Here is a 24,244-nt window from a genome sequence, read left to right on the forward strand (position 1 = left end):
CACCCCCCTGAACAAAGTCAAATTTTTACTATTTACACATTAAAGAGCAACTTACAATACTCAATACATGTATTGTATGACACCTTGAATGCCTTGTTATCAGATATTTTATCACATTATTATCACTATTAGTGAAGATGAAGTGTAAGATTAAGCGTTTTGGCAGCAGTTGCTAAGTTCAGGTCATGCCAAAGATACAAAAGAGACACAAATAGAGAGGAAAAAGTACGCATGCTAACTCTACAATCTCTCTAGAACAAACACACCCATTTATCTAAAGCAGAAGACGCACATGAGGAGTTAGAGCATTAATTATGAAGATGATGAGTGGGGCTGCAAGCTGTGAGAAAGATAGGCAGACCAAGTGATATGCAGACAAACAGACTGACATAAACACAGACAGATACAAAGACAGATGGATGGATGCACAGAGATGGAGAGAAGCTCATTTTTGCAAAGAGCTTATCTTTGCATAATGGAACTTCAGCCTCGCTGTTTTTTGTAAAGTCAGGCAAGCATCTCACAGCACAGAGACAGAGAGAGAGAGTGAGAGTGAGAGAGAGAATGAAGGTCATAATCCAGCCCAGCAGGGCACTCTTACTAATGGAGCACCAGAGGGAACAACCGAGCGAGATGGAGAAGTAAAAAAATAGCAAAAGAGTGAGTGAGTGCGAGAGTGAGAGAGACTTAGCAAGAGAGAGAGAGAGAGAGAGAGAGGAAGACACTCACTCAGTCTAGTAGATACAGGTCGGATTCTCCTGGTCCTGGAACTGCGCTTCTTAATGGCTATAGTGTCCTGCAGACATTACCAAGGCAAGCATTTATCACTCATATATATACAGACGGACATGCACTACAAGGCAGAAACACACACTACAACACACACACACACACTCACAATGCTGGTGCCCAGTTCCTCGTCAGTGATCTCAAGCGAGTCTCTGTGTCTGTATAGCCTTCGGCCAGTTCCACCATCACATATACCGTCCCACTGTTTCACCTGAGACACCTGCCGAGTCTGCACACACACACAAATCGTATCACTGATGTATTACCATTGATTCCTTAAAGATTATGTATCCTCATAATAATGCAGACAATGGAAACACTGACTGGATATTATGAATATATAGGAGGAAGGACACATGCTGGCATTCAAATGTTTGGAATCACAGTTGAAAAAATATAAAACCAATTAAGTTGCAGATTAGTATGTGAAAAAAGGAAATGTATAAGCTGACTGAAATGAATTTAGGAAATCCAGAAGCAGTGATGATCAGCCAATAATACTTTAACCCCTTGTAAGACCTAGGGGCCGCCAGTGGGCCGAAAGTGTTGTTACAAACTTCTATTAACAGGGTATAGCGCCAGCAGTCTGTACAGAAGCCCCCGTGGTTATTGTAGTAATAATACACCTTAGTGTGTAATACGCCTTGCTGTGTTAAAGGGTTAACACAATAACTGAAAAAAATTACATCAACAAAATGGTAAAAGAAGGACTAAACTAAAGGAAGTAAAACAAGAAGAAAACCATCACAGCTAAAGGCTAAAGCTAAAACAAACTTGGCCTCTAGCTGTAGGCTAGCAACAGGGCCAAAACATACAGCTAATGACAAACAAAGGGCATTGGTATGCTGCTTTTACATGCTAGTCCCAAGTTTGCATTGCAATTGTATTACTGAAAGAGCCGAGGGCCTGCAAGTTATGTGTGGGGCCACTGTTTTATCCTAAAAATGTAGAGAACACACACCGACGTTCTCTAATTCTGAATGATTGTTTAAGTGTGGATTTTGCTGTGCACAGCTAAGGGTGCTTAGACAGCTACTACAAATATTAGGTGGCCATCTTTCAGAAACACACGGTGTGTTATGTAGTGTGTGGTCATCTGACTTCGACATTAAATATTGTCACATTACCCACGCCTGCGCTTGAAACCCTACATTTATGGTCTGCACGTGATTCATTTTGCCATTGTGAAATGTCTATTACAGAGATTTGCAAAAAAATGACTGCTAAAAATAGGATTTATTGGTAGCATGAAGAGCACTTGATTTTAAAAGTGCTCTTCATTGTTTACGAACCAGGCAACAAGCATTTAAGCACTTAAATGGTTCTTTTAAATTTTTCAATTTCACTGCATTTACTAAAAACCCTTGAAGCACCTGCCTTTTTAAAGGTTCTGCTACTTCACTGTTAAACTCTTTGCATGGCTTAGAAAATATAGCTCTGATATAGAACTATGTGGGCTGTAAAGACCAGCTTTAAAGGGTGTAACTGCTCCTACCAGAGCTTTATGTGTAGAGTACAGCTCCTGTAAGATCTGATCCACAATTGAGTTGGTGAGATACGACACCACAGACAGCTTAACCTCCCTTAGAGAGAGAAAGGAAGACAGAGAGAGACAGAGAAATAAAAGAGAAGACATTTACGCAGGATCTGCAAACAATCATCATCACACTGCATGTGTCGCCCATCTGCTCCCTCGCTTTCACTTTTTCCCTCTGCTCTTATCTCTTATTTCCCTCATCCTCTTTCTCTCTATAGTGGTTCTCCCCATTTTGCCCCTGTCTCTTCCCTTTCCAGCTGTTCTTCCCAACTAAGTCTGGATCACTTCAACTCAACTCAACTTGACTCATCTAGATTTGAATAACTTCAGCTTCAGCTCAGTTCAGTTCACATTACTCTTCAATACTCTCTTGCCCTCTATGCCCTACACCAGCCCGTCCTCCTTACTCCAGTGCTCGGTGGATGTCTTGAGCTGCTCTCTCCATCAGCGCTGTGCGGATGGCTGAGCGCGGGATGGAAACTCGTTCTGAGACAGAAGAGAGAGGTGGACTCAGTCGTTCCGCCGCTGTGGAGGAGAGGGGACACAGCTCCCGGCACAGAGACACCATTGAGTCCACAATCACCTGTCAATCAATCAGTTGATCAATAAATCAATCAAGCAATCAAAACGGGGAATCAGTGAATCAGTCAGTCAGTCACACTGTTGACTTCATATGGCTGCCCAGTAGGTGGTGCTAGTGAGAGACTGCAGTTCAGAGGTAATGCTACATTTGTTGAGGCTTTTTCAACAGCTGTGCTGTGAGGGACTGTAAATCTCTCGTGTGTATGTGTGTGTATGTGTGTGCGTGTGTGTGGGAGTGTGTACCTGCAGCTCTTTATCCGCAGCCTTGGCCAATTCCCCAGCCAGAGAGTCTAGCCTCTGTCTGACGGGTCCATCCACAGAGAGCACATGAGCCAACTCACAGAGAGATGGGTAAAGCTAATAAAGGAGACAGAGAGAGAAGGAGAGAGAAGAGAATATGTTTTTATTTATTTATTAAGTATTTATTTATTTATTTATATATAAAAATATATTCTATTTTTATAAAGTCAATTTAACTGCATTGTTTATACAATGTTAAAACATTATTATTGATTCTAATAAAATTCCATAAGTCATGTAGTTTTTGAATAACTGACATTTCTTAGGCAAATTTTATATGTAAATGAAGGGCTTAGTATATTGGCATAATATTGGTGCATGGTTTTATCAGTGTTGTTAAGGTGTGTGCATTCAGTGCATTTTTAAAAATAACAAAGAACAGCAAGTATGTCTGGTGAAAACCTGACGCATACAAGTAAAACAACATTTTAAGGGGCTTAAGAGCAAATCTCTGAATATCTTTGAGTGGCCTGGCCAAATGCCAGACTTAAACCCCATGGAACATCTGTGGAGAGACCTCGAGATGGCAGTTCACAGATGCTCCCAATCCAATCTGACTGATCTCTCATGAAGAATCCAGGTCCAAATCCAAGGTGTGCAAAGCTTGTAAAGCTGGTAATTGCTGGCTTAAGTGCTTCTACAAAGTATGGAATAACGGGTCTAAATGCTTTTGCGAATAAGACACTTCAGGTTTTGACTGATGGGCAAAAATTGGCAGCTATATCCATGCAAAATCAAATCCACACATAAAAAGCATAGTTGAAAGCTGGTAAAAGCTTTTCTCCGCTGGCCCTGCTTTAGACTGGGCTGGTTAAACTTCTAAAAATGTGACTCATCAGCTTATAAATATATATAATCATTCACACAGCCCATGCAACACCTTACAGAAGGTATCAAAGAAATTGCATGCAATCTTTATAACTTTTAAACCTTTATAGAGACGTTCTGGGAAAGTTCTGAAGAAGCATGTAAGCCCATGAACATCTGCAGTAGATGATTATCTAAATGACTTGAGCTCAGTATTCCGCTGTTGCCTCATTTAGGGCTCTTAAATGATGACTCAAGCTATTGCTTTCTCAGAATCGGCAAAAGCTGATGCTAATGGCTAATTTTACTGCTACCAAAAACCAGTACAGCTACAGAACTAGCTACAACAGGGTTTCCTCCAATGTGAAGAACTGTTTAACAAAGCCCAGAAGCATTTAAACATATAAATAGATATTGTAATGGTGAAATACAGAGCTCTGAAGAATCAGCAGCAAACGTTTACTAGATTCTTCGTATTCAGTCTTAGTTCACACACGAACATGCACACACTCACCGCACGGGAGTTGCGGGCCTCCTTCAGAACCTGTTTAGCTGCCTGAAGCTCCTCCACCTCCGCCACACCGCGCAGAACACACACCTGCTGCTGCACTCGCACACACAATCGCTCCATCACCTGAAGGAGAAAAGTAATATCAAAGAGACACACTTACACACATGCAAACCCACTGTCTACTGCACCAGCACACGCAACCTTTCCATCACAGTATAACAGAGACACAGCTGAGCCGAGCTGTATTTAGAAACAGAGGCGTTTTTTAACAACTGTATATCATAAGCTGCGTGACTGATGTTACTGTTTTGTAGGTCAGCTAGTGGGCTGTTTAATCCAGTGTTGAGCAAGCTGCTTAGAGACACAGGAGGCAAGGTAGTAACTAGTTACCCTACAAAAACTGTTCTACCACATGAAAGCTGCACTGTCTTAATGAGACCTGGCCAATTCTTTTTTGCCCACTGTAGGGCACATAAGTCTGAGACCTATGTCTAAGCACCGTTTCCACAATCTGTTTGAATCCTACTGTCTCAATTGTGGTGGTGTGGCCAACAGAGCACAGGGACTTTTGGTACGACCCTGTTTTTGATGGTGGCCCTTGCAGCTGTTACATTTTATGGCAAGAAGGGGGGGAGAACCATCAGTTTTTGCAGATATCAGGTTTCTGCTGCTAATAACCAGATTGTTTCTTCAACAGGACCTACTGACTCTCATCTTTAACCAAATCCCACTCTTTAGGGCTGAGTGAAGGCGAAAGGATTTTCAATTAAGGGGAATTTTATTCACACACAAAGAATTTTGACTGGAGGTAATGATTCACAAGTAGAGGGCAACTGTAAGCCAGACGTGTTCTTAGTAGGGTCAGTTTCTCTTATCTGTGTGAACTTGGAGCTTTTACAGCACATCACAATACACAATACTAATATAAGTATAAATAATAATTAAGTAAACAGTGTATATATTTAATAATTAAATGACTACTTTAAACATGAATTAATTCAATTGTTAGAATAATCAATGACAAAAAAATGCCTTTCAATCATCCACAAGAAGGTGCTGTTTCCTTCCCGGTCAGAGCATGACTTCTGTCAGTGGGGTTACTGTTAGGAACATATGGAGAATGGGGTTTGTTCCCCCAATCGGGCAGGAATCAGAAACTTCACTATGCCCAGAGATCACAATATCAAACATAGTAACAGTAACCAGGGGTACAGGGTAGGGCTTAGTGAAGGGGAGAATGGGGTTTGTTCTTAGGAATTAAGGTGTTATAGTGTGACAAAGCGTTCTTTAAATGATGCCACAGAAGAACCTTTTTTGGTTCCATAAGGAAGCATTCTGATAAAAGAGATGTATGAGTGTAAATAATCTTCTACATTATCTCTCCTAGAACCCTTTGTAGCATTTTCTTTTTTTAAGAGTGTTAATGGACTAGAATACATAATATTTATATACAACATTGGAAAAGGAACTAGTGTGTTGTTTGCCACTGCTCTCTCTACCACTTAAAAAATGCTACTGGCCCTGCCAATCTGCTCATGTGAGGCTCACATGGGTAGAACATGGTGGGTTAAAGGTGGGCATGAGCTCTGAGTGGGTTTGTACATGCCCAACTTATCTCGCATAGGTCCCATTTATACCCCAGTGCAGTGTACAACCAAGAAGGGGCTCAAGTTTAACTCCCACTCCTGGTGGGACACTGGTGGTCATCCATATGTGTGGCCAACATGGAAGCTATGGACAAAACTTTCTGCTTCCCAGTTGGGCTACCCATACAGGCCCCACATGGGCATGCTATCTGAGGAAAAGTATAGTTAATATATACGAGGGCAACACTATTAATGTCTTACTGAAACCAAAAAATGTCCTTAACCCAAAATCCTTGCTCCTTGTAAAGACAGAGACAACCAAGGACACTCGTATTCACCATTTGTGTTGGACACAGATTACACAGAATTTAGCCTTGTGCAGTGTACACACATACACACACCTGTTCAGCAGTGCTGGTCACCAGGCCTTGGTGAAGCCGGAGAGCTTGTCTCTGTGAGAAGCGTTGAGTCTGATTATTCCTCAGCAAAGCTCTCTGAATCTGGAACAGCAGAAAAGAAGCCATCGACCCAATCGCCCTGCTCTCATCCACCACCTCACACACACCCTCTCGCAACTGAGAGCTGAACACCGTGTCCAAGCAAAGATGAAAAAGCCTCTTCAACTCAAATTCCCCCTGTGATCTAGTGTAAATAAGTAAGTCTGTGGCCTTTGCGTCGAACGCACACACTTTCGAGGCGTGCTTGATGCATTATTCATTTCACAAGCTGGACTATTTTCTCATTTATGTGCATCTGCCTAATAGATGAGCTACACTATGTTAAATGACATTTTCATGAAAGAGCATGAATGTTTATGGCTTGAAAGCTCTGGGACGCCCAGAGTAAATACAGCTGTCAACATTAGATCAGATGTGCTGATATAAGTCAAAATGGCACTGCGTTATCAGAAACTGCTGGACAGTTATGGCCTGTAGCTCATCTAATGATACATAGATTGTGTTAACTAGCCCCTTAGCCCCTTATCAATGGTCAAATTGTGACTACATGACGCCACACACACTACCATACCACAACCATGTCAGTGTCGCTGCTGTGCAGAGAATGGGCCACCACTTGCAATTTCAGTTGCAACACTTTGCACACTCGTTTCAGGGACACCATAATGTTCAAGCAGACCTCAGGCAGTCATTGCATACAAAAGATATTCAACAAAGTTCTCAAAATGACTGCTTTAAATGTACCCACCACTGCTATGTCCCAAATGCTATGGTGTCTTGAAATAAGGAGGGACTGTGTAAATTACAGGGCTGTAATTTTAACAAGGTCTGAAGCAGAGCAGAGGGAGAATGATAGCAAGAGAAAATGTGAATTTGTCTCAAACATTATAGAGGGAACTGCACTACGAAACTATGTTAATCCCATATTATCAGTTGGAGGTGTTAATGTTAATGTGCAATAACTGACTGCAATACAGCATAATTCTATATTTTAGGAAACAGTCCAGCAATAGCTCTGAAAGTGGTGTAGATTAATGAATCATACTTTGGTAAGCGCTTGCTCTGTCTTTTCAGGAGCAATCCGATATGCCTGTGTGACATCACTCAGGGGAATAGGCATGTACTGCAGAGTGAAATTACTGCAAGAGAAGAGGCAGAAAAGGAAGAGAATAGAGGGGAAGAGAACAGAGGGGAAAAGAAGGAGAGGAGAAGAGAGAAGAAAACAATAGTGGAGAAAAGAAGAGAAGAGGGCAAGAGGACAAGAGAGGAGAAGAGGAGAGTTGAGAATAGAAGAAAAGAGAGGAGAAGGATGAAGAGAAGAGACAAAGAGAGGAGAAAAATAGAGAGGAGAAAATAATAGAGGAGGAGAAGAGGAGAGTCGAGAATAAATGAGAGAAGAAAAGAATAGAGGAGAAAAGAAGAGAGGAGAAGAGATTAAGAGAAGAAGAGAGATGAAGAGAATAGATGAAGAGAAGGGAAGAAAAGAGAACGAGAAAAGAGGAGGGAGGAGAAGAGGAAGATTAAGAGAGAGGAGAAGAGAAAGATTACGAGGAGAGAAGAGAGGAGAGGAGAAGAGAGGAGAAGAGAAGAGAAAGATTAAGAGGAGAGAAGAGAGGAGAGGAGAGAAGATAAGAGGAGAAGAGATAGAGGAGAGGAGAGAAGAGAGGAGAGAAGAAGAGAGGAGAAGAGAAGAGAAAGATTAAGAGGAGAGAAGAGAGGAGAGGAGAAAAGAAGAGAGAAGAGAAGAGAAGGATTAAGAGGAGAGAAGAGAGGAGAGGAGAAAAGAAGAGAGAAGAGAAGAGAAGAGAAGAGAAGAGGAGAGAGGAGAAGAGAAGAGAAGAAAAAGATTAAGAGGAGAGAAGAGAGGAGAGGAGAGGAGAAGTGAAGAGAAGAGAGGAGAAGAGGAGAGAAGAGAGGAGAGGAGAAGAGATAGAGGAGAGGAGAAGAGAAGAGAAGAGAAGAAGAGAGAAGAGAAGAGGAGAGAAGAGGAGAGAAGAGAAGAGAAGAGGAGAGAGGAGAAGAGAACAGAAGAGAAGAGGAGAGGAGAGGAGAGGAGAGGAGAGAAGAGAAGAGGAGAGAGGAGAAGAGAACAGAAGAGAAGAGGAGAGGAGAGGAGAGGAGAGAAGAGAGGAGAGAAGAGGAGAGAGGAGAGGAGAAGAGAAAGATTAAGAGAAGAGAAGAGAAGAGAAGAGACGAGAAAGATTAAGGGGAGAGAAGAGAAGAGAAAGATTAAGAGAAGAGACGAGAAAGATTAAGGGGAGAGAAGAGAAGAGAAAGATTAAGAGAAGAGACGAGAAAGATTAAGGGGAGAGAAGAGAAGAGGAGAGAAAATCAGGTCATGCTAAATGCTTTTGGTATAACCAGGAAATTCACATTTTTCAATTCTCATTTACAAAATCAGGACTGATGTGGAAAGATGAAAACATCTTCAGCCGAGGGGTGTGCGAGAGACCAGCATAATGAAGACTATTTCGGGGTCTTTGTGCGTGTGCTGTTTTGCATGTCCTGAGGACACTGCATTGTCTGAAATCTGTATCACTCGTGACCACGGCTAAAGTTAGCCTGTGTCACATTTTATATTTACGTGCAAAAGGTTGTATAACTCATTGTTTATGAAAGCTGACCTCTACACACTGCTACATAGTTGAAGTGTGTGTGTGTGTGTGTGTGTGTGTGTGTGTGTGTGTGTGTGTGCTTTACTGTTCTAGAGCTCGTGCCACATCCATAAGTCCGGTAGCTGTGGTGTTATTACGATCCCAGGTCACACTCCTGTTCAGGGAAAAATTACCAAAACAAAAAAAAAACAGCATTAGCAGCTATCTTTAGCAGACATCATACAATACACACATCTCATATTTTTTTTCTCCTCAGACCAACTTATAATGTTTGCCCAACAGTCCCTCTTTATTTTAGAAAACCATTAGTCTGGCACATAGCAGTAACAGGATCATTAAGACGGTCATGTTCACAACTTTGTAGCAGATCTCTTGAATGCAACAACTGCCTGAAGTCTCTGATCCACAGACCTAACCAGGTGCTGGTGAGGTCTATCTTCTCTGGTGATGCTTTGCCAAGCCTCTAATGCAGCCATCTTCAGCTCTTGCTTATTTTGGGGGCCTTGATCCCTTACGTTTTCTCTTCAGCATATGAAACACATGCTCAGTTGGATTTAAATCAGGAGCTTTCCATTTATTCACTTTGAGAAGCACCTGTGTTGCCTTAGTAGTGTGTCTGGATCATTATCTTGCTGTAGGATGAAGAAGACGTCCCTCCCAGTCAGTTTGAAGGTATTTAATGGAACTTGAGCAGATGAGATGCCCAAGCCATAACACCCCCACCACTATGTTTCACAGATAACGGGGGGACGCTTTGAATACTAGGCAGTTCCTTTTTATTTAGCTCTTGCCATCACTGTGAGGTTAATCTTGGTCTCATCTGTCCACAAGGCCCTTTTCCCCAAAACAGCAGCTCTTTTAGGTTCTTTTTTGCAAACTGTAATCTGGACATTTTGTTTAGTGGTTTGCATTTTGCGGTGTAGCCTCTGTATTTCTGTTCATGCAGTCTTGGATAGTAGCCTCTGACAACCACACACCCATCTCCTGAAGGCTGTTTCTGATCTGTCGGAGAGGCATTTGAGGATTTTTTTTAGATAAGCGACGATTCTTCTGCCATCAGTAGTGGGAGTCTTCCTTGGCCTACCAGTCCCTTTGCGACTAATGAGTTCTTTCTTCCCAATGATGGTCCACACAGTATTAAGGTAATCCTGTTGAGCAACAGCAACTACAGACTCCAAAGGTGTTGGAAATCTTAGAAGCAAGCCTAGGTATCTTACACCCGAACAAACGAAACAATGGAACAGACCCAAACATCATGGTGTCCTGAAATGCGGGGAGTGTGTAAAACAGCATTGTAATTTCAACATGGTGAAACTGGACTGTATGCAAATGCCCTTAAATGAAAGTCTGAAGTGTGTACTTTAATCGTGTCGGATTGGTTTGATTAGAACTGTGGAGCAGAGGGACATAGCAAGGGAAAATGACTTCTGTTGTGATTAGCTGCCTGTTTTACTATTCATTCAAAGACCTGGCATGGTTCGAAGCAAGCAAGCGTGTGATAATATAGACATGATTCATAGTAATTCATGACTCATGATACCTAGTGTGGTGTACACTTTCCCTACCTGCTACACTAGCATATAGCTGCAGTGCAAAACTAAAGAAGAAGCCTTTGGTTTGCCTAGTGTAAATGGAAAACTGTGTAAATCTGATCACTGAAACACGTTCAATCTTCACCTTTCATCCTTATTTTCAGCTTTTCCTCTCCTAAACTTTTTCCATCCTCTTTCATCTCCTTCTCTCCATCTCACCTCAGTGTGGTGTTAATCTGCAGGGCTTTGCTGAGCATTTTGGCTCCTATGTCCTCCAGGCTGTTCCCACTCAGGTCCACCTTCCTGAGGCATGCATTACTACCCAGAGCATTCACCAGCACTGTGCCTCGAGAACGTAGTCGAGAATCCACCAGAGACAGAGACTGCAGCACCTGAAGGGAGAGAGGGAGAGAGACACTGATTTGACATTAATAAACATTATTAAACTGAACTGAAATCCTGTTAACTGAAATGAGTTAACTAAACTGAAATGAACAGAACTGAGAGAAAGCTGGAGATGTATGAGATGGGGAGCGGAGAGGGAGAGGGAGAGGGAAAAGGAGAAAGAGATTAAAACAGACAGTTATTGCTTTGGCATTTGTCCACTATTGAACTGACTGGATTGAACTGAATTGAACTAAACTAAACTGAACTGAGAGGAAGAAAGAGAAAGCTGAGATGAGAGACAGGTACAGGGTGAGCGCAAATAATAAGTAAATGTTGTGAACAAAGAAAAAGTGAAAGCTGAAGTGCAACAGAAAGAGAATGAACATGAGAAACACTAACGCTATCTTTTAAGGGAAAGTTACTAAAGAGACTCTATTTTCATTTGTTCATTACATGACTTTGGTGTCCGAGTTTCAACATGGTGACCTAAGTGTTATATAATGTTGATCTGTCAATCTTAATCGTTCCATCTGTTCAGTTTAGTACCTTGATCCATCCTCAGAGACAGATGTAGAGGAGAATCAGAAAATAGGAATTGTGAGAAGAAAAAACAAAACAAAGAGGAGAGTACATGAGGAAGAAAGAAATAAAAAAAAAAAGAAAAGAACAGGAGAGTGAAGAAGAGAACACCACAATGCGAGTTGAGCTGGGATGAAAAGATGAAGGATAGAGAGAAGGGAAGCAGAATTAAGAGAAAAGAAGAGAAGAAGAGAAAAGAAGAGAGAAGAAGAGAGAAGAAAAGAGCAGAGAAGAGAGAAGATAAACGAAGAGAAGAGAACACTATAATGCGAGTTGAGTTGGAATGAAAAGATGAACAATGGAGAGAAGACAAGAGAAGTGAAGAGAAGTGAAAAGAAAAGAAGATAAGAGAATTGGAGAGAAGTGGAGAGAAGAGAAGAGAAGTGAAGAGAAGAGAAAAGAAGAGAAGAGAAGTGGAGAGAAGTGGAGAGAAGTGGTGAGAAGAGAAAAGAAGAGAAGAGAAAAGAAGAGAAGTGGAGAGAAGTGGAGAAAAGTGGAGAGAAGAGAAAAGAAGAGAAGAGAAGAGAAGTGGAGCGAAGCGAAGAGAAAAGAAGAGAAGAAAAGAGACAATAAAGAGAAGAGAGCAGCAGATAAAAGAAGAAAAGAGAAACTAAAAAAAAAGAAATAAAGAGATTAGAGGATATAAGAAGGGGTAGGGGGGAAAGGATCAGGAGGGAGATGTGTGTGTGCTTGTAAAACAAAGAGAAAGCTCCCTCACTCCCTGACTGCCATGATATTATAAACACGGTCAATTATTCAATACACAATATGGCACTCTGCACTACAACAGAAAGCTCTTTGTGCGTGTGTTGTGTGTGTGTGCGCGCTGTGTGTGAATGTGTGTGTTCATTCTTGGAAGTAACAGAAGTTACTGCATCTCAATTTTGTGTGAGGTAGTGTATAATTAATGCTGCTGTGTCTGTGTATAGGAGAACGTGGTGAATTTCAATGCTGAGCACTTACACACTCTTCCTCCTGTATGAGCTGGACCAGTTTCTGCAGAATGTCATCTAGCACCCTGTGAAAAAAGAGGAGCGGGCACAGAGGAGGGTGGAGTGAGACAGGGAGCTACTGTCTACTTGATTAGCCACTGTTTGTTCAGAAACACTTTATAGTACAGTAAATCAACAGTAGATTACACATGAACATCAGAGACCAATTCAGTGACACCTTCCATTCAAAAGAGAGAATAACTGGTTCTAAGTGGATGTAGATTGGATAGAGACTGTATATGAAACACACCAATGCACACACAGTGTTTCACAGCATTCCAAAGGGAGGGGTCCATCAATTCTTCAAAATCTCTGCATAATTAAATCACTAAAGTATAAACCAAGTCAGAACAGAGTCAGAATTGGTGCTAACAGCAACCAGACAGCTCAGGAGTTTAATACCTTTTAAGTGATAGTTTTTACGATAATAAGATTTTCACATCCATTACCAAGGGCAATATGCAGGTTCAGGCCAATACTTCTAAAGAGGTAGATTATTATTGTGGTAGCATTTGTTTTTCAAATGTACCACTATGTTTACAACTGTCATTACATTTTTTAAATTGTATTGTATATGGGTTTAATGGCAGCTTTGGACCCTAAATAATGTGGCTATGTTTCTACCATAGTCTCTCCACAGTTAATTCACATGTCACAGCAAACCCACTCTCAGTCACGCTCAACAAAGGAACCATTTTTTTTTTTATTAAAAACAAATCAGTGAAGGGGATATTTCCTTTTAATATAACACCTGACATGTGAAAGTGTCCTTTACAGGCATTATCATAAATAGAATCAAAATGTGTCTTCTATGGATAGGTGCTAGAACCCCCTTGTACAGTGTACAGTTCATTTTCCATTAAATATATTAATAAAAATTTCAATATCAATACCAGCATCAATCTATCTTCAATATTGTGATATATCATTATAGACAATATATCGTCCAGCCCTAGTGATATTATACAACACTGCCATATTGCGCAGAACCCACCCTTAGCAACAATACTGCCCAGCAGTCTGCAGATACATTAATACATTGCTCACAGTAAAGAGAAAGTGAGCCCTGCTTTAGAAGCGTCCTCATCTTTAGGCTTATTGTCTTTAGCTATATTGGTAATGTACTCACAGATTATGTGCTGAGGGCTGATTTCAAAAGCTTCTGTGGAGTGACTAAGCATAAGTGTGAAATGTTTGGGCTGAATCTGAAAGGCTTTCAGGATTTGGGTATGACTCGTTAAGTTAAATAGACAAAGCCCAAATCCCTCTTTCCCACTGTCTCTCTCTCGCTCCTTCTCTCTCTCCTAGACAGACATACATATATACACTGACTCTCCCATTTACAAGAAACATCCATTTGGTACTTTCATTGACTATCTATGAGCTTTCTTTAAGTGGTGGCTTCTTCTCAGCAAAGTAGTGACACTGATATGGTAGGAGTATGGTGTGGTGTGTGTGGTGATTATACAAGTGTATCAGGCACAGTGCTAGGGTTTACAGATGTCCGTGTTACTTAGGTAGACATCAATCCACCACCCAAATGTAGGGAATGTAACAGTCACACAGAGTCTACATGGGGTTACCTGTTCTTGATGTTGAAGTTTTTGCCCAGGTGGAGGTGCCTGAGTGATGGATGTCTGGACAGGGCAGGCAACACAGTCACCAGGTCTGCATCAAACCCTAGAGCAAAATATACGGTTATCTTCAACCCTCATATTCATCCTTGAATGCTAGTTTCAAGAACAGAAAGCTGAGGGTGCAATGAGCACAGGATCACAAAAACCTGATTGGACAAACTTGGCTGGGTGTCATAAGTCTTAGACCATAATCCTAATAGAATATTTGAAGAATTAGCATTTTCACAAATTCTTCCAGCTCTGATATACCATCAATATATGGTAAAATTGAGTACCTGAGTCTGGTTATCCGCATGTAGTGCAGAGCCAATATATCCAATATAGAGCCCAATATATATAGAATTACTATTAATATTAATATTCTAACAATCACCTGGTATATCATATCAACCAATTAACAACATCATATCAACCAACCATCGCGTGAGATACCATGGCATACAGAAACAACACCCTACCAACCACTTAGCAACTTGGTATAAGATCCAGCAAGCAACACCTTTGCAAGCATCTTGAATACCATAGCCAGCACCTAGCAATATCCGGCAATTTCAGTGCGTTAAGCTGTATTTTCACTACTATCTGCTTATCGAGCACCTGGACTTTGCTGTTTGCTCACACTTCTCGCTTGTAAGCTTTAGTGTTTTATTTTAGACTAAACAGATCCCAAAAAGCTGCTCTAGGTGACAGGCCATTCTGTTTACTTTTAAGCGTATCTAAGTAGGACAGCCTTATCAGGCTACTGCCGCTCAAATCACATCTGATGGAAAGTGGGCTAATTTAGGATCTGGATAGTGGGTAGATCAGCGGTAAGATAAACAATTTTGAGATAGGCAACACTGCTCCACAGGATCATGGAGTTTACAGTAGGTAGAGTCATTGACATGCTCACCATTGTCTGAGATGTCAAGAGTAGCGATGGACGTCACTCTGGGAAACAGCTCTTGTATCACAGCTGCTCCTGCTGACCTCAGCTGTACGAGACAAAGAGAACGATTTATTAATGGTTAAAGAACCATCCTCATTATTTGCTCATTTCAGCTCCCTTCTGTACGAATACCTCAATATCCATTGGAAATATTCTTTTAAAAAGAAAGTTTGCATATATTATATATTATACATGAAACTATATAAAAATATTCAGATGTTGATATTTAGGAAATACTGGTACAAAACAGTAAAACAGTAAAACATGATGCTACAGATGGTCCTGCTTGATAGTTTAATATACTGATTTAATGGAGCAAATACACAGTCCTTGAAAAACTGTGATAACCATTATGATAACAATATTTCAATAAGCATACTTAATGCAGTATTATTGACAATGATTAATATGAAATTTATTACATGACAAAACAAATATAAACAGTCGCTGTCTGAATAAAATCTAAAAATGAACATATATTTAAAATATTCAAATCTCAGTTATTATCATTACAAAGCTGTTTTTCAAACATTAAAATCGATCAAATAAGTAGCTATATATTTTGAACACAATGTTCTGAAGTTCAACGATGAGATATTTATAAGACACACATTACTGAGTAAAACTCTTCGCCTGCAGGCACCTGAGGAACCTGATTAGAGTAGGTTAAACAACACGCAGCAGCACAGAGTCATGACTGACAAAAATCAATAAGAACCCCTCCATAAAATAATAGATGTTTTACTGCCTACTATTAAATGAAACGAAGAAATTTATATGTTTTAAATCAAGTAAAAACAATATTCTACACTGTATTTTTCTTATATCTGAGCTGTTGGTGTGGGACTGATAGGATTAGCTAACATTAACTTGCCATAAAATGATGTCTTATTGGAGAGCCGCTGGTAGTTTATATAAACATACACAAATGCGTAATTGTAGTTAACATTAATATTAACCTAACCTAATGTTAGCCAGCTACATGGCTTTCTGGCTAACTTAGTTAGATGGGAATTTATATCACTGCTTTTCTTGTGTGTTTTTCGTCACTGTCCAAAGGAAAACATGTAACCCCAAAACAGCAACTTTACATGAGGAGGAAAAAAACTTCAACATACAAATCAACATAAAAGTCGAGTTTATTCCAAGTCAGTTTGGAGCATTTCTATTGGCCCATTCATCCAGAATTTACATGAGGGTGCGACGCAGATACAGGGTTCAAAGGATGAAGAAAACAAAAAACAGACAAAAATGGAGATACATGTTTTTCATTGGACAGCAGTGTTTTGTGTTATGTGTACTAAAATACATTAATATACATATATATGTATGAAGACGTAATTCATAAAAAAAGCATCACACTTGGGTGTTCTGTGAACCCCCCCCCCCCCCCCCCCCCCACACACACACACACAGAAACACACTCATCTTCCTCTCTTCACAGCTGCTTTCTTCGTCATCTCACTAATGTTCAGGGTTGGTGACCTTTCAGGTGTTTTGGAACACACTGCAGTGTGTCACATACGTTTTCCATCAAGCATCTTTATCAACACAGCAAAACATACACACACACACACACACACACACACACACACTCACACACACTCACACACACACACACACATTAACATAGGTACAAACACAGACTAAGAGAGATACCTCACAGCCACTGATGTCGAGATGCATGTCATTGATATGGGGGTTGTTGGTCAGTCCAAAGAACAGATTCCTTTCAGAGAGAAAGGGGAAGAATGGTGCAGTGATATAAAATGCATAATTTCAACAATGGTATTTCACACATACAAAAATCTGGTGCTTTACCAAGCTGTTTCTGACAACCAGAGGGGTGTACAAACACATTTACATGTGTACAAGTACATTTCAGATCAATCTGTACTGTCTGAATATGCTAATACTTTTAATTATAATGTGTTTGCCTCAAACACAAGAATATGTGTGAGAAATGTAATTATGTAAGTAATTTATTGGTAATTACAGAAAACTCCTTTCTTGAGTTTAATTTGACCTGGTTCAGCTACTGCACTGCTTTGCTGTTATTTGATCTCACACTTTAGAACTTCACTATTTAATTTTAGATCATAAAAGATCCCAAAAGGAGAAAACAAATTAGATCGTAATTAACTTCAGTTCCTATGAAGACAGATGTGGGATGCACTTCTTAACTCTAATTGTATTTGGAGGCTAATTCAGCTTGAATCAATACTTCATTTAAGCAAAATGTACTGCTTTCCACTACCAACCGCTGTACTCTCCTCTTCCGATTAGCTGAAGATACACTGGCAGTCAAATAAATCGCTCAGACATGCATACACTCACCACTCACATTATTAGGTATTCATGCAGGTATCTAATCAGCCAATTGTGCGGCAGCATCAGATGGTTCAGACATGGGCCAGCAGCTTTAAGCATGGGATCTCTCTGATTTTGCATGGCTTGACTGTTGGTGTCAGAAGGGAGTTTGAGCATTTCTGGAACTGCTTATCTCCTGGGATTCTCAGCACAGCAGGCTCTAGAATTTATTTAGAATGGAGTAATAAGGAAATCACATCTACCGAGCAGCGGTTCCGCAGACAAAAACACAGAAAATGACTAGACTGGCTACAGCAACTCAGATTACCACTCTGTACAATTATAGTGAGCAGAAAAGCCTCAGAATATACAACGTGTCCAACCTAGAGTCTGATGGGCATCAACAGGACACAACTGGACAGCTGAATACTGGAGAAATGTAGCCTGTGGTCTGATGAATCTCGAGTTCTGCTGATGCACACAGACAGTGGGGTCAGAGTGTGGCACCAACAGCATGAATCCATGGACACAACCCGCAATGTGCCAAAAGCCCATGCAGGTGGAGGTGGTGAGATGGTTCGGCCAAATGTTTTTCCGGCACACTTTGGGCCTGTTAATACCAATCTATCGTTGTTTTCCTACGTACTATTAATATAGTGTCCCCAATAAAATGACTGGTGAGTCTGTGTAAGGTACTTGTTTATTGTGTGTGTGCACCTGCATTCACTTCAGAGACAGGAGCTGTCACAAAATAACCAGCTTTCTTTCCTTCTCTGTTGTTCTCTATTACACTGCTGCTGCTTCCAGGAGCATCACTGATTACGTGTCCAGAAGCGATAGCTGATGCAGTTACAGTTATTACTACTACTTTACCGTCTGAGGTAGCTTAGCTGGCTTTATGAAGCCATTTCTTTTTTTTACGGGACCTTAAGCTGTTTAGTCTGATGTGTAATACCTTACACTGCGGTCTAAAGATGTCATAAAATACACAATATGATAGTATCATATAGACAGCATTAAGTACAGGCATGATGTGTGCCTACAGCACTCACATTCAACCAGAGCCTCTCAATAGCAGTGTTTCTACAGCAATCTCACTGGTACGTACAATAAATGTGGTTATAATGTAGCATATCAGTTCATCCAGCCTGTAAGGTAAATGATCATGTGTGGGAATACCAGTGTCTTCCCATCATTTGCATGAAATAAGTAGGCAGCCATGTTTTCAGCAGTCAAATTAATACTATGACTTTGACCTTTAAAAGGAACCCATCTCCTCATCTCATCTCCTTTACCTGCCTGCTGACCAGCTCTTATCCTGCAACTTCATCAAGGCGCTTGGAATCATGACACACTCTTGTTGGGATGGGAGCTGGCAATTTGGACCTGACATTAATATATACAGATGTCATGCAGATGAGGAAAAGCCATCAGCATCTCCTCCAACCCCATACACCCCAGCCACTTCCTGTTTCAACCCCTGCCATCCGTAAAGAGGTAAAGGGACATCAGTGCCAGAACCAGCAGATTCAAGAACAGTTTGAACCCTGAATACACTCTCTTACACACACACAGACTGCTACTGATTACTCTGACCCTTCCAGTTCACTCACCATACCCACACTGAGCTCCATTAGTTCAGGGACTATATGCTCTTTGCACTTTAATTGGAATTCTCTCTCTCTCTCTCTCTCTCTCTCTCTCTTCATAAGCTGTGTACTGTTCTCTCTACCTGAACACTGGCTGCTACTGTGTTTATTCCTTCACTGTACACCTTACATTACATATGTGATGCTGGTTACAGCACCAGACTGATGTACCCCAGCGTACACTCTTCACTAACATGCACAACACTCAACTGTAATCCCTGTACTGCATTCTTTTTTTATTTTACTGTTAGTATAGTAATCTAGTACGGACCCTAATCACCCATCCTTTATACACACACATTTGCACATCTACAGATTTGTGGTTTTATTGTCTTTTGTACTTATTGTCTATGCACCCTGTCTCATGTTTCTACCCATTACTGCAGCGGAGACTTAGCCTAACAGTGTTTTGTTGTATTGTACAACCCTTTATTAGTATAATGACAATATGGTTGAACTGAATTGAATATAGCTGAATATAGCCAAAGAGAATTAAGCAACACTCAACGTCAAATAATCACTGGCAGGCTGTATCGGGTCTATCAAGAAGACCTTCCTTACCCTCAAAGAGAGAAGGAACGTCCTGTGCAGGGAGTTTGCCATCAGCCTTTTAAACATCCCCTTCAGAGATTGGCTGCCATCCCCCAGAACTCACACATTCAATTTGCAAAACTGATACAGCAGGAAACTACATATTCCAAAAACAAGGACTGAAAGATATTGAAAATAAACCAATTATAATGTGGGCTTCCAGTGTGTTTAGTATTTTTCAGCTCTTAGTATCTCTGCTCAGTATGTTATGTTACAGTCTGTATAATGTATAATTGTTGTATTATTTTAATAAGAGGACTGGCATGTGAGTGTGAAACAAAAATCCAAACCAATTTTTACCGTGACTGGGGGCTGTTACCATGGAAACTAGGTTAACTGTCACCGGGCACAGGCCTATTATCAACTGTTCTGGACGTGTTTGAAGGGATATATCCCCTACTTTTTTGACTGATCAATGGAAGACGCCTCACAGCTCATCAAGTGATGCAGTGTGTTGAGAGGCGATTTCAGGTGAGGCCTTAGCAACATGATCATTTTCAACACCTTCAAAAAACCCGTGGGATAGTTTTTTGGGAAATGCATGGAGAAGACATGTAACATTTCAGCGATACTTTTAGACTGCCAGTGTATCCACTTTAGCTAATGTCTACTGAAGAGCATGGCATATCTGAAAATAACCCTGTTAGCACTGTAATAAGGCTGGATTCTGCATGTGTCAAGAGCAAGGCCGACTGTGTTGAACTATCTGAGTGCTCTTTGAAGTGCCGTTGATATTAAATAGCTTTCCTGAAGATGAGAGAGCAATTATTCGGTCAATTTGCAGCATACACAAAATAGCCACATTGCAATGGATATCAAGCTGACCCCCCCAAATAAGGGGGGGTGTCTCACCTGAGGGCTTCTGGGGGCAGCTTCATGGAGGCCAGACTGACATGTGTGAGACTGAACGCAGAGCTAAAAAACTGCCGGAACAAAGGCAGAGCCTCTTTCACTTTTCTAAGAAGTGAGAGAGAGGCATGTGAGTATATTTACAATACTTTAATTTTAATACCAATATCAATGTGTTTTATCACAGCTCCTAATACCCAGTGATATTACTTGCAAGAAATAGTAAGTTTGGAATTTCATGGATTCCTGCAATGATCATTATACAAATTACAATTATAGACAAACATAATCTAACTAAACTACAAACACACAGTTCTACAGTTAAACAGTTCATGTTTTATATTGATTATACACTGAGTAAGCATCCACAGTGCAGGCTAGGAAAAGTAAGTGAATCTCTGATGGAAAAAAAAGTCTCCAAGAGCTAATTTGGTAAAGGTGCTTCAATTAAGGAGTGAAGGTTGGAAGTGTGGGTTTTACTGGTACTTTGCCCATATATAAAAACACAAAACATCTGACTACTGACCATTCTGGTCTCCTTAATAAAGAGTGTGAACTATTCCTTGATGCAAACACATAGTAGACTTGTTACAAAGATGCATGAAGCTTAAAAAACTACAAAAGCATTGCTAAAGACCTGGCTTTACATCAATCCACGGTTAGACAGGCTGTTTACAAACGGACAAATCAGACAAAAGTGGAACTTTCAACATACATGCACAACACAACGTTTAGAGGAAAAAGAACACTGCACATCAACACCGAAACGTTAACTGTGAAGCATGGTGGAGGAAGCATCAGAGTTTGAGGCTGCTTTGCTGCCCCAGGGCCTGGATGCCTTGCGATCACTTGCGAGAACCACGGTGTAACCTCATGCTGATGAGGTGATCACCGGTGGGTGATGCAACAAGACAATGACTCAAAGAACATAAATCCATTCATCCATTAAGAATGACTGAAAAAGAAGATTTGTGTTTTAGGCCAGCCAAGTCAGAGTACTGACCATAATCCTGTAGAGATGTTGTGGCATGACCTGAGGAGTATTGTGCAAACCGACATGACAAACTGACACACACTCCTGCAGTGAGGAATGGTCCAAAATTTATCCCCAACATTGTGCACATCCTTTTTTGCAGCTACAGGCAACATTTGGTGAATGTTACTGCTGTTAAAGGAAGATCAACAGGTTCATAAATTCACTTACTTTAATAAGTTACTTACTTTTTCTAGCCTGCACTGTGGGTGTTTAGTCAATGTGCCCAATAAAAGACATGAGTAGTACAATGCAGACCTCACTGTATTAGTGATCAATGCAGAAATACAGGTACTTCCAAAGGGTCAGAGTCACCTACTTTTTTCTTGCAACTGTATGTACATTTACCTACAACGGAAACACAGAAAGTAGAAAAGAGAATACAGATTGGAAGAGTCTCTAACCTGTGAGAAAATGAGTTTTTGGAGAGGTTGAGGTAAGAGAGATCAGCACAGCAGCCCCTGAGCAAAGCCCCAAACAGCTGCATTTACAACCAGACAGAGAGAGGGAGGTGTTAAACTCAGAGACAGGGGAAAGGAGAGACAGGAGATAGAGAGGAGGGCAAGTGTGGATAATAAAAACAGATGGACAATTTCCCAGCGTAATGAAGTTATGACAAACACTTAGATTTTCAATTGCTGGTCAGTGGATAATTAGTTTTGGCAGCTCCTCTGGATGTGAGGGGAGAGAGGTAGGGAGAGGAATGACAGAGGGAAGAAAACAAAAGCCTCACAGGACAGAGATCACTTTTGTAGCCTAGATTTGGGTTTGAATCTTAGCTGAGCAATGAGCTTACTTCTGGAAAGACAGCAGTGTCCCTTTCTTTTCTGTGACTGTGCAACATAACAGTCAGTTGTAGATGAAGTTTGCTTCCAAAATGCATTAAATGCCATTTTCATCAGAGTGTGCTTTAGAAAAACAATGCTGGGAGTGAGCTTTACACACGCAGGAAATGTAAGTGCTGTTCGATAATTAATTTTCCATTATCCGCCAGTATTGGAAAAAGAAAAAAAAATGATTGTGTTGAATAGGGGTTTCATTACCAATTATGCATAATACCATAATTTGTTTTAGAACTCTTCCCATTGATAACAAACCTGATACACAAGCGTGAAAGCAATCTTTAATATGATTGAAAAAGATTTAATGGTTTAGTTTAAGCTCACTAAGCTGAGTATTTTCCTTAAACACTGGCTGCCTGGATTACATTGATTTGCCAGTTTATTAAGTAGAGTGGCTATTTCGATATATGATGTAAAACTAAATGCTTAGCACTCCTTAACTGGGCAGACTGTAGGGCAGGTGAGTCAAACTGTGCTCGTTCCAGGCCTTAGTTCTGCAGAATGTAGTGTTTTGCCAGATTCATCAGCTAATAAATAAGGCTTTCTTTCACCAGTTGAATTTGAAGTTTGAGGAATAATGCTAGTAATGTTAATAATGCTCTCTGTAGAGCTGTTGTCCAGACACAACACAACTGTAGGGTGTATGATAGAAATGGCCTGCTATTGAAAGTAGGCAGGATTTTGTAATGATCAAAGCAGGACTAGATGTAGAGCCTAGTAAGACAAATAAGAGCTAGCCTAGACAGAAAAAATTAGATGAGAGGTGGCATACAAGCACATGGCAAAGTGCAAATCTTTCCAAAAAGAGGCACTGAGACAGGTACTGAGTTTTAAGAGTCATAGATGTAAATATTCAGGGGAGGTGGAGGGTTGGCAGCTGTAAGGGGTGCACCTGTGACAGAAACATTCAGAAAAGTCTAAGAAGTACTTACAGAGTCCACGCAGCAGTCTGTGGCTGACAGGTCTAAATGTACCAGGCAGTTGGGCTGGGACAGGAACATGTGGAGATGCTGTGCAAAGACAAAGAGGTACAATCACTGACCAAGCTGCCTTTGGAAAAGTGGTCTTTTGGAAAAAATATTTTACAATATTATCAAATTTGCATATGTGAACACTGTTTGGGGACTCCTTGTTCTCTTTGAAAATGATACTTGAAAGATTTTGAAAAAAACTGGCGGCATGCAGCGATGGAACTGTAATATGCAATATCATATGGCAGTTTATGTATTAAGCACCAGTCTATGCATTGCACACTGCCGTTCCATTGTCATGTGCTACTGCCATATGACCGTTATAATGACTGTAACCCATCTGTCGCTGCACAACTGGTCAGCAGTGGTCCTGTGATGGTCCCTTCCCATCGGTGGACAGGGTAGAGGGTGGCTGATAAGTTCTGCAGTAACGGACAGGCTACAGTCAGTTATGCTATATCTAAAATATAATACTATTATATATGATAAAACAGATATTTTAAAAACGTATTCTAATAAACTAGCAACTCATACAAGAGCCTTCTCTTCCACCTCAGCAAACGCTATTCTGCTCTGCTTTTAACTCTTCCTCTACTTGTATAGACCTAGCTAGATGATGTGTAACATTTAAAATAAATTCTTTAAATTACGTATACTCTTATATATTATATAAGTAATAATGATTTAACATAAAATCCATAAAATTTAGACTGGTTTAGTTTTTTTGAAAATGACACTAAATTCCCACAGGTTTTCAGT

At 40.5% G+C, this 24,244-nt stretch overlaps 1 protein-coding gene across 3 annotated transcripts in view; it reads right to left on the bottom strand.

Annotated features, from left to right (window-relative positions):
• The window catches only part of LOC140555394 (capping protein, Arp2/3 and myosin-I linker protein 3-like), an 81,862-nt gene that overhangs the window by 19,378 nt on the left and 38,240 nt on the right, over window positions 1-24,244 (bottom strand). For all 3 annotated transcript variants that reach the window (XM_072678662.1, XM_072678663.1, XM_072678666.1), the window contains 17 exons: window positions 23,447-23,524; window positions 22,077-22,153; window positions 20,643-20,747; window positions 16,900-16,969; window positions 15,205-15,286; window positions 14,259-14,355; window positions 12,647-12,701; window positions 10,937-11,109; window positions 9,271-9,339; window positions 7,616-7,709; window positions 6,514-6,612; window positions 4,530-4,649; window positions 3,152-3,265; window positions 2,734-2,909; window positions 2,285-2,372; window positions 899-1,018; window positions 730-796 (listed from right to left, as the gene is read on the bottom strand). In XM_072678662.1, the coding sequence (XP_072534763.1) occupies window positions 730-796; window positions 899-1,018; window positions 2,285-2,372; window positions 2,734-2,909; window positions 3,152-3,265; window positions 4,530-4,649; window positions 6,514-6,612; window positions 7,616-7,709; window positions 9,271-9,339; window positions 10,937-11,109; window positions 12,647-12,701; window positions 14,259-14,355; window positions 15,205-15,286; window positions 16,900-16,969; window positions 20,643-20,747; window positions 22,077-22,153; window positions 23,447-23,524 (1,684 nt within the window). The remainder of the gene's footprint in view (window positions 1-729; window positions 797-898; window positions 1,019-2,284; window positions 2,373-2,733; window positions 2,910-3,151; window positions 3,266-4,529; window positions 4,650-6,513; window positions 6,613-7,615; window positions 7,710-9,270; window positions 9,340-10,936; window positions 11,110-12,646; window positions 12,702-14,258; window positions 14,356-15,204; window positions 15,287-16,899; window positions 16,970-20,642; window positions 20,748-22,076; window positions 22,154-23,446; window positions 23,525-24,244) is intronic.

The sequence above is a fragment of the Salminus brasiliensis genome, chromosome 1 (genome assembly GCF_030463535.1).
Source record: "Salminus brasiliensis chromosome 1, fSalBra1.hap2, whole genome shotgun sequence".
NCBI classification, from domain to species: domain Eukaryota; kingdom Metazoa; phylum Chordata; class Actinopteri; order Characiformes; family Bryconidae; genus Salminus; species Salminus brasiliensis.